Source organism: Bombyx mandarina, chromosome 08 (assembly GCF_030267445.1).
Source record: "Bombyx mandarina strain Sakado chromosome 08, ASM3026744v2".
NCBI lineage: Eukaryota > Metazoa > Arthropoda > Insecta > Lepidoptera > Bombycidae > Bombyx > Bombyx mandarina.
In genome coordinates, this window is record NC_143215.1 from 7,858,550 (window position 1) to 7,875,656 (window position 17,107).

Genomic DNA, 17,107 nt, shown 5'->3' on the forward strand with positions numbered 1-17,107 from the left:
GAATAAACATTATTAATGCGAATAAAACATGTTTACAATGTTAATCGGACTAATTGCCAGCTCTGTTTCATTGCTGCAACATTACCGAGTGGCATTGTGCTGATCTGAAACAGAAAACATTAAATTACTATTGTAATGTGCAAGGCTTTTTATTTTTAATACGCTTTTGTTAGCTTCAAAGGTATGTATGTTATTATATTAGTATGTAACGGAATCTTTGAACATGATTTTGACCCCTTCCCGTCGGATTAACTCGAAATTTGGTATAGGTACTTATCAAAACCGATGACAATTCAATAAAAAAAAATTGAATTCAACTAAAAATTAAAATAAATAATAGTTTAAAAAACTAACAAATACGCTTTTATAGAATCCAACTAAAATTTAAAATATTTTTAATAAATTTGAATTAAAATAGTGTAACCAGTCATAGATGTTCCAAGACCTAACTCACTGCACACATAACTCGTCTGATTGCCTTTGCCAATGTAGAGACATTTGATCTTCGATTATCTTTACTTAAAGTGACGAAAGAAGACTGACAAAGGAGTTCATACAATAATTTCATGTTAGCAATCCCACACGGCTGCCTGAGCCTTTGCTCGCCCCCTATCCTGGTGAAACTGGAAAGGCTCCGGGCCACCGGTAATCCATCCCTCTTTCATAAACAATAATTTTGACTTTTACATGTCATGAAAATATCACGCGGAATAACTAAAAGAAATTAGATTCTGTTTTTTTTCCATCTTGTTCTCATACAAGTAGATTAAATATTATTGGAGTTCTGTATAAGTGTGCAACCCACGCAGTCGCCTACACGAACAAAAAGGTCTTAATTTACATTAACATAAACATGTTATACACAATATTATTGTTATGTACCTATGCTATATACTATTCTAGAGCAAAACCCCTTTCCAAACTATGAATTTAAAAACAAAGACCTTATTCGGGAAGATATATTTGGGCCCTACAGACTTAATTTACAAGTGATAAATAAACTAATTTTAATAGTAATGAATACATAGATTTGATGAATACATAATTTTATGGTGGTAGACCTGTTGCGAGTCCGCACGGGTAGGTACCACCACCCCACCTATTTCTGTCGTGAAGCAGTAATGCGTTTCGGTTTGAAGATTGGGTAGCCGTTGTAGTTACTGAGACCTTAGAACTTATATCTCAAGGTGGAGCGCATTTACGTTTGTGGATGTCTATGGGCTCCAGTAACCACTTGATACCAGGTAAGCTGGGGCTTGTCCATCCATCTAAGCAATAAAAATAAAATAAATAAAAGATATTACAATAATTTATAGTATGCTTTTAAAAGCGTCTCTTGTTGTGAACAGACACGCTAACCAAGGCGATTGTGTTGATCAACAACTTGTTGTGCTTGCTACTTACTTGTACGAGCGATGTTTTCTTATCGCTTGATTGAGCATCGTATATCGGTTAGATCCCTGATGACCTCTTGTACTTCAATAAGAGTCCCTGAAAACGGGGTATGAAATGACAGTCACAACGCCACGGGTTCTGACTAAGACACGTGCATTATATTGTTGTTCGCTTGAAACGCTTTGTCGAATGCATACACCGGTATCTGAAAATACGATATTCTTTATCTTTTATTGAACATTATTTTCTCCGTGAATCTCAAAAAATCCGTACATATACCCTAACACTCTTTAAATCATTAGTACAGAACAACAACTCACACATGTCGTCTTTGCTTTAATTCAAAGGAGTAGAAATCTGATCAAATTCAATATACAATACAATTAACTATGTTTGTATAACAATAACTATCGGCAATATAACTTGTATATCAAATGTATAAATCCGAGTAATCTATGGCTCTTATATTCGAATTCTGATCGAAAATTCTACACTTGAACACAAGGGTAGAACTAGCATTGTTTGTTAGCATTGATTGTTGTTCAATGCTTCATTGAACATTTAATACGTTTGGCTTTCTGTTATGTTTATTAACTTGTTTTTTAACAGTGGAAATAACAGAATAGATCAAATTTAGATTAGATCTTTTATGACGTGATGAGCACGTTAATAGCAACACTTAACACCTACAGCATGAAATATATTAGCATCAGGCACACCTTATTTGCCTTACCGCATTTGGCAGGTAAATTCTCAGGTTAATGAAATGGTATTGCTTTACGAAACGTGCTCCGAAACAAACGAAAATCAATCATTTTAGTGGCAGTTCAGTTGCGGCGTATCTGTGACGTTACATAATATACAGGGTGATATAAAGCGTTCCGAAGTAAAAAAAGGTCTCTACTTTAACGTTCTAAGGCTTACTATATAATCTACTAGCGACCTGCCCTCGCTTCGCTTTGGAAACATTAAAACACATGAAGGCAAAAATATAAAAAAAAAAATTAAAAAAAGTAGCCTATGTTCATCAGGGACAACGTCGGCTTCTAATGGAAAAAGAATTTTTCAATCGGTCCAGTAGTTTCGGAGCTATTCCGAAACAACAACAAACAAATCTTTCCTTTTAATATTAGTATAGAAAATAAATTTAATATTTGTCGCTTTTGTAATCTTTTTTCAGGAAACCTTTACTAGAAACTTAAGGCAAACGCAAAAAAACATAAGCAGCGACGTCCTCATATTTTTAACTATGTTCCATTAGGCACAATGCAAACACATTAGTAAAATGTATTATTAGAACGCGATCTTACAGTTTATCTCTCTGTTCAAATAAAATGATAGAGGTCTGCGTTGTGGTCATTGTGCAGAAACTACTAGATAAAGTTTGATAATTATTCTTAATTTTACCCTTTAGATGATTGGTTCATATCTAAAAAAAAAAACACGAAATCTTCATATAATACAAAATATTAAAACACAAAGTTTATAAACGCGTTTACAAGTAGTACCTAATAGATGGCGTTATTAGTTTTCTAAATCGAGTTATGGTGAGCTTACTTAAAATAAAAATGAATTTTCATGCGTCCACTAAGCTCACTCAAACAAGGTTGTAGCCACCGTGATCCATTAGCAAACTGTTATCAAGTAAGTATATATCATCAATGAGAGTCAATTAGGCATATAAAATATTATTGGAATCTTATTATTATATAAATGAATTGCTGTTCGTTAGTCTCGCTAAAACTCGAGAACGGCTGGTCGATTTACCTAATTTTGGTCTTGAATTTTTTGTGTAAGTCCAGAGAGGTTTAAAAGGTAGATAAATGTGAAAATGCTCGAAATTAAATAAAATAACCGTCCGCGTCGGACGGATTCCTTTTATTTGTTTTAAGCTTATTTTAAACAAAAGCTTAGGTCTTTTATATATCGATTGAGGCACTACGAAGTCTGGGTCGCTAGTATTTTATATTACCGATAGTTCTTTAAAGGTATATTAGTGTTTTCGTGCTATGAACAGACATTACTGGCATTTACGGGAACAATACACCTTTAAGTGTGTAAGTCTATGTCTACGCACAATTTGATTTGAGCTGTATGCTCTCTTAAAAGCAGGGCTTTATACACATTCGCTCTTAAGCAAATCGATATACATATTGAAAAATCACAATTGATCGAAATCCTGTCTATATCCAATTTAAGGAGACCAGAACTTTTTAATAGTGCATTCGACTCGGGACAATCCAAGAACCTTTAATCATCATTGGGTCCATGTAAAAAATACCTGCTTAAGATAATTTCTCGAAGACTCAACACCCGAAACGTGCTGAACACTCAGACCTTCCAATTCTTTCACTGCCGCTATGCTATTATTGTCTAAATATAGATCGGCCAATCTTTGTATGTGAATTCTGAACAATAGATCTGATTGTATCAATCTGAAACAAAGGTTTTATTAAATTAGTTTTCAGTACCTACGAATATTTCCGTTCGATTTCTACATTTTTAGCACGCCCACAATGCGAAGGGCTTTGGTGTCTTCAACATTTATTCTTTACAAGTAAGTAATTTTAATTTTTTTTTTCACTTTTTTTTTCTTTGGTACCTATTACTGAGCTGACTCTGTCATTCACGACTTATCCGCTTGAATTTCGCGTGACACAGGATTCTTTTCAATGATTTCTTAGGAAGACGAGCATAAACAAACTTAATAGTCACTGTCACTCATTGATATAGTAATTCACACGATAAGCTACTTTCATCATTTGGTAGAAAGCGGCTTGGTTCTGCCTCAGGCATTGCGACATCCTAAGCGACGGTAACTACCACGATCAGGCTGTTTGTACGTCTGCCTACAAGTACAATAAAAAAAATACTGCTTACCAATTAGTATTTTTTTAAATCACGCCTGGATCAAAATTCATTTAGAAAACCATTTACTGTAATATTAGCTACGATAATGATATGCTCTGCTAACTTAAAATATGTTTAACTTTTGTTAAGATTACATTAATTTATCAGTAAACATCTGCTAAAGGGCCATCCAAATAAAATGTAGGCAAAAATGATGTTACGATATTTCCTCAACACAATAAGGTAGGAAGAAATAATTGTACGAACCAATGAACATGCTAGTATCATTAGCGCGGCTGTCATTTCTGAGTATATAGAATTCAGGTAATGTGTATGTTTGTTAGAAATATTATTGATCATATTTTTCATCTATGACAGATATTTCCCGATTGCTCGTGGTCAATACCACATGAGAACTTTATATTTTACACTTTAGTTTTAAACTTTAGTTATATTTTTTTGTTTATTTGCTCATATTCTATGTTATGTGTTGTATATGTCATAGTTCCGACTATTCCTCGATGGTGTTAAAACTTTACTTTTTTTTATATTGATGTCACCAGTATGCGATAGAAGCATAGACTTGGTAGAAGAGCGCAATACATTTGAGAAGATTTTGTTTCTGATATTTTATAAATAAAAATAAATATTTACTAACAACCACCCACGTTAACCGGTCCCGTGATAAGTTCGTAAAGAATTTGTTACAACCAGATAACGGATATAAATGTAAGATTTTATTAACCATATATTTAATATACATCCATAACCCTGGAAAAGACATTTATATTTATCATACAAATATCTTCCCTTGGCGGGATTCGAACCCGCGACCCCTTGTGTAGTGACCATGTCACTTACCACTACACCAGACGGCCGGTTAATTTGGTGAATTTATACATTGAGCAGGATTGTAATATTATGTTCCGAAATACGGAATAAATAGTTGCCTTTTGTTGTCGCATCGGACAAATTAGTGAAGGTGCATCCGCGGGGAGAAGACAAACGATGGGTTTTTGAAACGAGAGACTAGAAGGTGGAATGAAAATTTGAGTCGTCGTGGCCTAAGATAAGACATCCGGTGCATTCGTATGTAGCGACGCAACGCTGTTCGAATCTCAGGCGGGTACCATTTTCTAATGAAATACGTATTAACAATATTCATGATTAATTCCACGGTGAAGGAATAACATCGTGTAATAAAATCAACCCGCAAAATTAATTTGCGTAATTACTGGTGGAGTAGACCTCTTGTAAGTCCGCACGGGTCGGTACCACCACCCCGCCTATTCTGCCGTGAAGCAGTAATGCGTTTCGGTTCGAAGGGTGGGTAGTCGTTGTAACTATACTGAGACCTTAAACTTATATCTCAAGGTGGGTGCGCATTTACGTTGTAGATGTCTATGGGCTCCAGTTACCACTTAACACAGTGGGCTGTGAGCTCGTCCACCCATCAAAGCAATAAAAGAACAAAAAAAACCAACGACGAAGAAATCGCGTAGTTCCTGCACTGTGGCTATAGGAGAGGGCCATTCTATCCGATGTGTTTGTCGTACCGTGTTACCTTGTTGCCCTCAAGGCGGAGCGTTGTAACACTGGGCGGGAGTGACGCAGGTGCTGCGGTGAGCTGCTTATCGGAACAGTCCACTGTAATTAACGGTATGATAGCTCCGCGAGGGTCAGACACCACGTGCGTCATGATGCACGTGCATGGATCTGGACAGGTCTCCCGCATCGTCTAAACATTAATATCAAATTAAGGCTAAGTTTGCCTAATTATAGGAGTTATCTGATAGGATATCTCATAAGAATATGAAAATTAAATGTTCAGTGCTTTTAAAATTGACCAACGTTCTGTTATCAAATTGAACCTTCACTAATTTGGTGACATACAAAGAGAGGTAGGAATGTATACTTAGTTAAGTCCGAAATTATTTTACGTCCGAAAATATTATTTTTTATAAATATTGATACTCAACATGAATTCCACGGTTACATCTTCTAATAGAGACCGCAAAATTTATAAATTCACAAGTAGTCTTTTTTTTCGTTTTTTTCCTACCTACGCTGATAGCCTTGAGAGGCTATTTCAGCTTCTTCTTGACGTGTGGGTGAGCCCACCTACACGTCAAGAAGAAGCTGGTTTGAGCTCCGTGAGCTCACGGGGCTCAAACCGGGTGTGTTGCTACACTGGCCCTAGCAAGAGCAGTGTTTCGCAGAATCTACCACCAGATCGGAAACGCGACCCACAGAAGATCCGGCGAGAACTCAGTGGCTGTGTCTATGGGTTAATTCACTCGACGGGACGGTGACCGCTAGTAATCAAGATAGATATATTGTAAGGTCGCATGGTACTTTTAACTAACCCTACATATTTCTGCCGTGAAACATTCATGTGTTTGAATTCAAAGCAACCGTGAAACAGCTGCTATAAACAATATATATTGAGACTAATGTTGTAGTTTTCGCAATATACAAGAATGTTCATTAAATACCTACACAAAATGTGAAAGAAGATTAATTACTTGAAACCAACCACTTTATTGAGGACATTAAAAGCTTTAAGTAAAGCTTTTCCCTAAACAATTCTACTTAAGAAAACTCTTAAACATTTAAGGATTTCCTAAATGGAAAATTTAAAAAATACTCTGTAAAATCAAATTATTTCATCTATATCTATACTAATATTATAAAGAGGAAAGATTTGTTTGTTTGTTTGTTTCGAATAGGCTCCGAAACTACTGGACCGATTTGAAAATTTATTTTTCCATTAGAAGCCGACATTGTCCCTGATGAACATAGGCTACTTTTTTTATTTTTTTTTTTTTTTTTTTTTGTTTCATTTGTGTTTTATGTTTCCGAAGCGAAGCGAGGGCGGGTCGCTAGTTGGGTTATTTTACTAGCTCGTTATTAAGCAAATTTAGCTTTGTTGAATTATAGACCTTACAAGTGCAAAGCAATGTCAGCAAAGGTTCTCACCACCAGCCTCAACTTCGTACCGAAATGGTAAACACTACTTCAATATTTAAGTATATTATTACAATATCATCATGACTCAACTTACTACTGTATAATATGTAGATTTTTGTGTTTTACATACATTTTATTATTTACATTTGGAAAAGGCAAGTTTTTGTCGATTCTTCTCAGTAAGAAAATTGGATTCCGAATTGGTAATAAAGACACGACTATCTGAATGCTATATAACTAGTCAGGTCATAAGTATTGTCACACAGTAAAAATTTTTCTTTTAGAATGCTGGCCACAAAAAGTTTATTGAGATCGAATTTCGAATTGTTCATGAAATAAAAATGTATAATTTTAGAATTTTACTCATTTTTAAATATGGAGTGGACGCTTAAAGAGACCGTGTTGTAGATATTGCGTTGCATCGTTGCGGTTACGCGCCAATTCAAATTTTTAACATACTGCAAAATTTGAATATAACCAAAGGTTCGTTTATCGTACCATCAAACGATACAATGAAGACTCTAGTTTAGATGACAGGTCAAAAAGTGGTCGCCCTCGGTCTGTTAGGACTCCAGGAGTGATAAAAGCTGTGAAGGCGCGAATTCAAAGAAATCCCAAACGTAAGCAGAAACTGTTGGCCCTCCAGATGGGGTTAAGCAGAACCACGGTGAAAAGGGTGTTAATGAAGACTTAGGGCTTCGGGCATATCGAAGAAAAACAGGACATCGTTGAATGCTTGTCTAATGGACCTGAGACTGAAGAGATGCCGCGCTTTGTTGAAGCGGTACGCGGGAAAAAAATATCGGGAAATTCATTTTTCGGATGAAAAATTTTTACCGTAGAAGAGAGCTACAACAAACAAAATGATAAGGTGTACGCACACAGTAGTGAAGAAGCGAGCAACCGTATTCCGCGTGTCCAACGAGGTCATTTTCCATCCTCGCTCATGGTATGGTTGGGAGTTTCTTATTGGGGCTTAACAGAGGTACATTTTTGTGAGAAAGGTGTAAAAACGAATGCAGCTGTGTATCAAAATACAGTCCTGACGAACCTTGTGGAACCTGTTTCTCATACCATGTTCAATAACAGGCACTGGGTATTCCAACAAGATTCGGCGCCAGCTCATAGAGCGAAGAGCACACAAGACTGGCTGGCGGCGCGTGAAATCGACTTCGACGTTAGATTACAAGATATGGCAACACTTTGAGGAAAAGGCGTGCTCAAAGCCTCATCCCAATTTGGAGTCACTCAAGACATCCTTGATTAAGGCAGCCGCCGATATTGACATGGACCTCGTTCGTGCTGCGATAGACGACTGGCCGCGCAGATTGAAGGCCTGTATTCAAAATCACGGAGGTCATTTTGAATAAACTTTAGTGTCATAAGAATCTATGTTTTCTTAAGTTAATTTTGGTATATGAATGGTTACATAATGAATAAACTTGTTTCAATTATTTTACATTAAACATGTGACAGAATTTATGACCTGACTAGGTATAATAAAAACCGGTTAAATATAAATTCCGATATGTTTTACATAGTTGTTTTACTTCTAAAATGCACACATATCGACTTGACCATAACGATGAACAAAAATCAAAATTTTTGCGTGTCTAAAAACTCAATATGTTGCACAAGAAAATTACAACGCATTATTGGATTACAGAAAAAAATATTGGCACCCCCAGAGATTTCATAAAACAAAATTCACGTTAAAATTTTTAGAAGCAAAATAGGGAAAAACAAAGCTGGACAAATGCAAATTAATTACCGTAAATAACAAAGTTATAAAAATGTTTGAAACAATGTACATTTTGATTAAAATCAAAAGTAAAGTAAGTCTTCTTTTAAAGGAAATTTCTTATTTAATTAGATGAACTAGACTACTTTAAACAAACTTAAGTACGAAAAATAATATAAAAAGTTTTTTTTTATTGCTTAGATGGGTGGACGAGCTCACACCTGGTGTTAATTGGTTACTGGAGCCCGTAGACATCTACAACGTAAATGCGCTATCCACCTTGAGATATAAGTTCTAAGGTCTCAGGTATGTTACAACGGCTGCCCCACCCTTCAAACCGAAACGCATTAATTCTTCAGAAGTAGGCAGGGTTGTGGTACTTATCCGTGCGGACTCACGAGAGGCCCTACCACCAGTGTAAAAAAAAAAAAATTAATGCGGTACAGTTTAAATAAAGGTCTAGTAGTAATAATATCACTTTATTAGTAAAGATGAGCAGCCGATTTTTTTTGGGAAAGATGGATAACTTGTGGCCCGAATACCTTTCTGGTTTCATCAGGGCGAGCTGGTGATACCTAGCTTGATAGAAAGCTGGTATGCAGCAGGGGTGGAATTTGCTAACATATGCCCGAACGCCTCCGTAGGAGACTTAAAAGCTCAAGGCCAGCTACTTCGCGAATGCATCTACTACGAGATCAGAATGGCGACCTGCTGAGAACTTCCAGCGAGAAAATCAACGGGCTTATTTCAAATCGAGTTCGACGAGTACGTTTTCGAGTCCCTATGCCTGCTCCTGATAGAGTTGCAAGCGTCTAATATTTATGTTAGTAGATCGGGTGGATACGTAAGGACGTGTCTAGGGCGTCCACGGTGGCTAGCTCCTGAATGAGTCGGATTCGGGGAGTAGTATTCAGCGGTGGCCTCGATAAAGCGGTTTTCAGGACGCATCGTCTTATCGAAGTAGCTTTCCTACGTTGACTGCAGGCAGCCGAACTCAAAACCTTTTTTTTTTCCACAGGAGAAAATGGCCGGATCCCCATCCACGCAGCGGGTGGGGTATGTGGGAGTTGAACCTCACTAAAACTACTGCCGCTCACAGCCAGCGCCCTACCCCGGACAGGGCCGAAGCCTAGTCGGAGTCATAGAGACGGCAGGACAGGGTTTATTTACGCAGAGCATATTACATCCATCCCGCAGCCGAACTCAAAACCTGCCTAATGTTAAGCGAATGTATCTGATACTTTAGTGTAAATGCTGTAATCCGAAATAAAGCGTTAGTATCCATGCTTTTAAACACAATCTTTGAACATTATTATCAAACCAGATCGATGGTACCATATTATTGTGTTTTAATAAGAGTACTCCTAATTGTACTCCTAATGATAACACAATGATGTAATATGTTTCGTTGTGATAAAATTAATAATTACTGTTAGAAGTGAGTGAAAATTTCATTAAAATATTCCAGAACAATCCATAAATGTCAAAAATGCCACGCTAGTAAAATATATTTTTACACGATTTCAAATAAAACGTTGACACATCGAATCAAAAGTAATATTGCTGATTACTGTACTTATCTACTTACACCACCTGATCCACTTATTGTGCTTGCATACAAACGTCACCATGGGTAATGTCAGCACAATATTTCCGCCACACCAGCACAATCGATTGCGACATTATTTAATTTTTCTACGAAATTTGATCACAACATATTTATTTAAATGAAAATAGATTTTCTTTCATGATTTAGTTTTGAAAAGCTTTATCTGTTAATCAATAAAAAAAGTAGATGTAAACAGTTTTTCTTCTGTAAAAAAGGCAAATGATGGAGGTATCAAAATACATAACATACATCCATTTTTTACTAGTGGTAAGGACCTCTTGTGAATTCGCGCGGGTAGGTACCACCACCGTGCCTATTTCTGACGTGAAGCAGTAATACGTTTCGGTTTGAAGGGTAGGGCAGCCGTTGTAACTATAGGTACTTGAGACCTTAGAACTTATATCTCAAGACGGGTGGCGCATTTACATTGTAGATGTCTATGAGCTCCAGTAACCACTTAAAACCAGGTGGGCTGTGAGCTCGTCCACCCATCTAAGCAATAAAAAAAAGATAAATAAATTCACTTAAAGATAGAGGTCTCAGTTATTATGTTCGAATTTCGATTCATTATATTCGATATTAATAATACCGACTCTATATTGTAATTTAAGTTCAAATATAACCTTAAATTGGTTCGCATGATTGTTTTGCGCTAGAAAAATATATTACCGTGGTACTAACTCTAATTAAAACACTACTGCTATAAACGAATGATATAAACTATTGAACAGCCATGTAAAAGTAAAGTATGAAACTACAAAACCCCTGGGCCAATAACGTATTTTTGACAAAACGCATAAAACGCATCAAAACTCATTAATAAGCAGCATTTGAAATGCGTACTGTAATCAGAAGCTACAAATATAGAAAGAAGCGAAACTTATTATCAAACAACAAATACAAGACAGGTCGTTAAACATTTGAACTTACATAATCCATCAGTGAGGACCAGCTATCAAAAGCGGGATCGGGATTATCTAAATATTTGAGGAGAATTTATTGAGAGCACTCCTATCCTATCAAGTGAGCATACACGGAAATCTGAGGTAAATTCCTTCAAACAAGGAAATTAGTAGAAACTATCAGGCGTGAATATCAGCTCAAGTCACTGAACATATTATTATATTAAAACCGAAGTCTGAAATAATCTGTTAAAGGGGCATCAATACATTTCAACATGATTGCTTTTGGCTACATTAAAAGCATTTTTAAATGGGGGAATAGTATAATAACAGAACACTCGAAAGAAAATTAATTGTTTGGTAACATTAATTAATATGTAGTATCGATTCATCCGAACGATTTTTGTTAATTTCAAACTAATAAATGTTTCTCAAACTATTAAGTTAGTCATAAGAAAAAATATTATACTTTGCTAAAGTCCGTTTTAATTAAAAACTTATTTCATAAAAATTTTTTGAAAGCTATCGCGTCTCGAGCTTGAAATTTTATCAATATTTGACTATTCCTTTAAGAGTTATCCTTAATCATGCACATTTTTCCTTCGTAAAAGCGGCGCTCCAGGGCGCGACACGATGACCCACGAGTCGAGATTTCGATCCGGTAGATTCGTTCGCGAAGCAGCTACTCTTGAGTTGTTAGGTCTCCCTTGGAGACGCTCGGGTAGCTGGTAGCAAATCCCACCCCTCCTGGCTGAGCTCTTGCTCGCCCATCTGTCCTTGTGAAACTGGAAAAGCCTCCGGGCCACCAGTAATCTCTCAATAAAAAAAAAAAGATGACGCACTTATTATAGCCGCCTCTAACTACATATATACCCGAACCAGCGACGCGACGGGGCAACGCAAACCCGCCGTCGCCCATAACATGTCATATCCGATATACGATCGTCCGGATCCTCTCTTAGTGCTTTTAGGATCTGTTCACCGTTCTCGTCGAATACAACGAGGAGTTAGTTCTACGTACAACATAACCCATAGACACAATCCACTGAGTTTCTCATCGGATCTCCTCAGTGACTCGAGATTCCGATCCGGTAATTCAGTGAAGCACTGCTCTTGCTACGGCTAGTGTTAGCAAATTCTCTCAGATTTAGCCCGTGAGCTCACGTACCCGTCCGCGTGATGGAATAGAATTAAACGCGATTTTTCAACCGATACCGCAACCAGAACTTTCGCTAAAAGTGTGAAGTGCTCTTCTCCCGTTAGCCAATGAGAAACTATTAGGGAACCCTCCTGTTGGAGAGGACGAGAACTTGAAGAACAGCGGGTGAATTGTTTTTTGTTGTTTTTTATGTAAAGACAGACAAAATTTTTTAAATATGTGAAACGTTAGTAAGATTGGTCCTAACGCAAGACAATTAGACCTAATGAAGTACAACCATAACAGAAGATTTTGTTACTTAATGAATACCCACATAATTCTCAGAACTTGCCGACGAGATTAGGTTTATTTCATTAATTAGCCCATATCGTAAGGCGCAAACAAATTATTTAACGTCCAATCTGGTGCAGTGTGTGGTTATCGCTAGCCAAACAAGATTTTTTTTCGTCGAAGACGGTTTTCTTGTATGTTAAAATTTTCACCATTTAAGTTTTTTTTATTACCGGGATGGTCTGATAAGCTCATGGCCCACCTGGTGTTAAGTGGTTTCCGGACCAACAACGGACACCAACAACGTAAATTCCGAAGACATGAGTTCTATCTAGGTCTGAGTTTTTACAGTACACCGGCTACCCCACCCTTGAAATCGAAACGCATTACTGATTTATGGCAGAAATAGGCAGGCTGATGGTACCTACCCGTGCGGACTCATAAGACGTCCACCCAAATGTTTAAAATCAAATGAATTAAAACTCTGAACCTATAATTCACACACTTTTCACGAAAAAACTTATCCGTAAAATCCATTTTCCATTTATACATTTTTCATCCATTCCAAATACACTGAAATCCACAGATTATACATAGGTAGAAACAGATATTGAGACTATTTACAAATGTTAGTTATCTTCAATAATTTGTTTGCGCATTACGTTATGGCCGAACTAATCTTAAGAACGTTTCTAAGCGATTATGGAAATAAAAGTAATCTCGTCGGCAAGGTATGAGAAGTACGTGCGAAATTCATTAAGCAACAATATCTCCCGTTATCATAGTACTTCATTAGGTCTAATTTTCTCGCATTAGGATCAATCTTACTTTTTTTTTTTTTTTATAATATCTTACTTACATATATTGTACATGTTCAAATCCCGCAGGCGGGTACCAATTTTTCTAATGAAATACGTACTTATCAAATGTTCACGATTGACTTCCACGGTGAAGGAATAACATTGTGTAATAAAAATCAAAGCCGCAAAATTATAATTTGCGTAATTACTGGTGGTAGGACCTCTTGTGAGTCCGGGCGGGTGGGTACCACCGCCTTGCTTATTTTTCCTTAGAACTTATATCTCAAGGTGGGTGGCGCATTTACGTTGTAGATGTCTATGGGCTCCAGTAACCACTTAACATCAGGTGGGCTGTGGTGACCTCGTCCAACCATATAAGCAACAATAAAAAAAAACATATTTAAAACATTTTATGGGCCTTTACAAAAAAAGGGTGCGTGTACTTATGTACGCGCGTAAGAAGTTATACTTTATTTTGTATAAAATTTATTTCTTTTTTTTTAATTTAAATTTTAATCAATTTGAAAAAAAATTGATTAAAAATCATCCTCAAACACGCATATTGGACATCCCTTTTCTTGACATTGTATAAATTCGGTAATTCTCGGTACGGTTCGGAAAGTTCACCTGCGCCTATATTCAGACTCGCCAAGTTACGTCGGTCGTATTGTAATGAGCGATTTAGTGGGCAAATTCATTCTGTTAATTTTGTGTCACGGTGCGCGCGCATCGTAAAATTTCACTCTCATCAATTTTTCATAACGCGCCTATAGAAGTATAACTTCAAAAACAACTTTTTACAATACCAACTACTCGTAGTATGTTTGGAAATGTAATATTTCACTATGAACCATTAGACCATTATTAACCATTACACTTAAAATGAATTACTATGATGGTACCCGTGTCGACTTGTAATAATAATAATAATCGGGGACAAGTCATGGTCATCTGGCCCCAAAATAGGATTCCCTGTACTATGGGAACCAGAGACTAATGTGCATACTTACATATTTATATAGATACAGATATTTTAAATACCCAGACAATGAGCAAATGAACCTGCTCGTTACATGAATGTTTGCCCGTTATGGGAATGGAGCTCACGGCGCTCCCAATATTGCACTAAATACTGGCACTAATTGCTGCTGGTATTTTTATAAATTTATAAATTTTGCGCCTTTTTTACAACACGATTCTTTCAAACTACAAAAAAATATTGAAACATAATACAAAAAAAGATGGTAAACAACGTTTTACTACCAGCATAAAGTATTAGCAGTATTAGCATAAAGCTATTACTTTTATCCAGCCCTTTATGACATTATACTTAAGTTTTTCAATGAACTGAACGCTCATTAATAACTTACCTTAATAATATCCATGACTTTATGCAACGGTTTCCCCCGATACAGTTTTTGGTAGCACACAAGATCGTAATAATCCGTGATACGGCTCTTAGTAGTACCATTTGGTTCCTCCATTGCGAGCCAGTCCAAACCACCGTCACTACAATCCCACTTGTTTCCTAAAATGAAAATCTAATTGAACTGTTGGAATAAATATTAATACAAATCAAATACCTCGCATATGGTAATGCTACCGGCATATTTTAGTTATTTCCTATTCATTAAATTTTAAGACAATAATTAATGAATTAACAATTCATTTTCGTAATTGAAAATCTAAATTTAAGTAATTGTTAATAATAATAAAATACCAAAACAAACCAAACCAAGTAACCAAAAACGAATGAAGTAAAATAAACATTAAAAGAAAAAACAGAAGTCCGCTGTGTGACTCGCTCCAATGATTATACAACTGTAGATATAGTTCAAGGAGGGTTGACATATGACAGGCGTCCGGTCGCAAAACTAATGCCAAATTCCTGAGCAACAAGATAAAAGGACAGACTGTGACTACCACACGTTGCCCTAAATACGTCATTACAGATCCTCCCGATCCATTAACGGTGATTTTAGGTACCCCAAGCACCCGTCACCGTCTTCGTCGAACCCGTCGCTTGCAACGAAGGGCTCGACGGCTGAATTAACTCATAGACACAACCCACTGAGTTTCTCGCCGGATCTTCTCAGTGGGTGGCGTTTCCGATCCGGTGGTAGAATTTGCGAAACACTGCTCTTGTTAGGGCCAGTATCAGCAATACTCCCGGTTTGAGCCTCGTGAGCTCACCTACACGTCAAGTGAAGCTGAAATAGCCTTTCAAGGCTATCAGCATAGGTAGAAAAAAAAACACGTAATGTGGCACGAAGAGAAAGAATGAATGAATAAATGAATAATTCCTACGTCACACTTGTGATTCTTTGTAACTGGGACATGTAAATTATGAGAATCAATTAATTACTGTGTGTAAGTATGATTGTATATTGGTATGAAAAACTTATAGTGATTTCATATCTTAAGTAAACTAAATTATATTATACGGAATTAAGTATATTTACTGTAGAATAAAAATATATTTCCTCTTCAATAACGTGCGTAATGGTTTAGTCTATCTTGATAGAGCACTCTAGATATAGTTAATAGTACACCACAACATTGCTGCTGTATCTTTTTCAGATTTTCTGTAGATAAAATAGTTGTCTCGAAGAGATCGATTTTAGGGATAAGACCCACCCTGTTGACTGTTTTTAGTGTTAATTATGTTTTGGTGTCTAATAAAATATATTCTCTAATTACTTTGGATCGCTCGACTATAAAACTACTGTGACCTATACGAATCTACTGTGACCACTACAAAGCAATATTTTTGTCGAAGTTTAAATCCAGAATAAACTGTATTGGTTTACTGTGACGGATATTCTTGACATCCTCGAAGTAAAGGTCTCTTTTTTCCTACCTACGCTGATAGCCTTGAGAGGCTATTTCAGCTTCACCTTGACGTGTAGGTGAGCTCGCGGGGCTCAAAACGGAAGTGTTGCTAACACTGACCCTAGCAAGAGCAGTGCTTCGCAGAATCTACCACGGGATCATAAACGGGACCCACTGGGAAAATCCGGCGAGAAACTCAGTGGGTTGTGTCTATGGGTTAACTTACTCGTCGAGACCTTCGTCGCAAGCGACGGGTTCGACGAGGACGGTGACCGGAAGGTATCAATAATAAGGTATCATTATATGCAGGACCACCATATATGTATGTAATAAAATATCCATATATCTAATGAAATAATCCAGAAAACTGCACATACACAGTAAAGAGGTTGAAAATTTTCCTCGAATTCCATTTTTAAAATAGATGCCGTTCACATTCTAATGACGCACATCTGTTTAAAATTGAATAGGTATCGACATTCGCAAAATCTAGAAATTGACTATTAACAGTATTTTTACGAAGCATTAATTTCACTTTGATCGTGGTTAACGTTGCGTTCGTGTAAACGCCGTTTCCGA

The 17,107-nt window shown here is 36.7% G+C and overlaps 1 protein-coding gene across 1 annotated transcript in view; it reads right to left on the reverse strand.

Moving 5' to 3' along the window:
• swi2 (Protein singed wings 2) overlaps positions 1-17,107 on the reverse strand; it is a 45,077-nt gene that overhangs the window by 477 nt on the left and 27,493 nt on the right. The window contains 11 exon segments of the mRNA XM_028187103.2: positions 1-30; positions 33-83; positions 86-104; positions 1,405-1,435; positions 1,437-1,467; positions 1,470-1,543; positions 1,545-1,600; positions 3,677-3,800; positions 3,802-3,830; positions 5,810-5,983; positions 15,067-15,224. Coding sequence (XP_028042904.2) covers positions 1-30; positions 33-83; positions 86-104; positions 1,405-1,435; positions 1,437-1,467; positions 1,470-1,543; positions 1,545-1,600; positions 3,677-3,800; positions 3,802-3,830; positions 5,810-5,983; positions 15,067-15,224 — 777 coding nt within the window.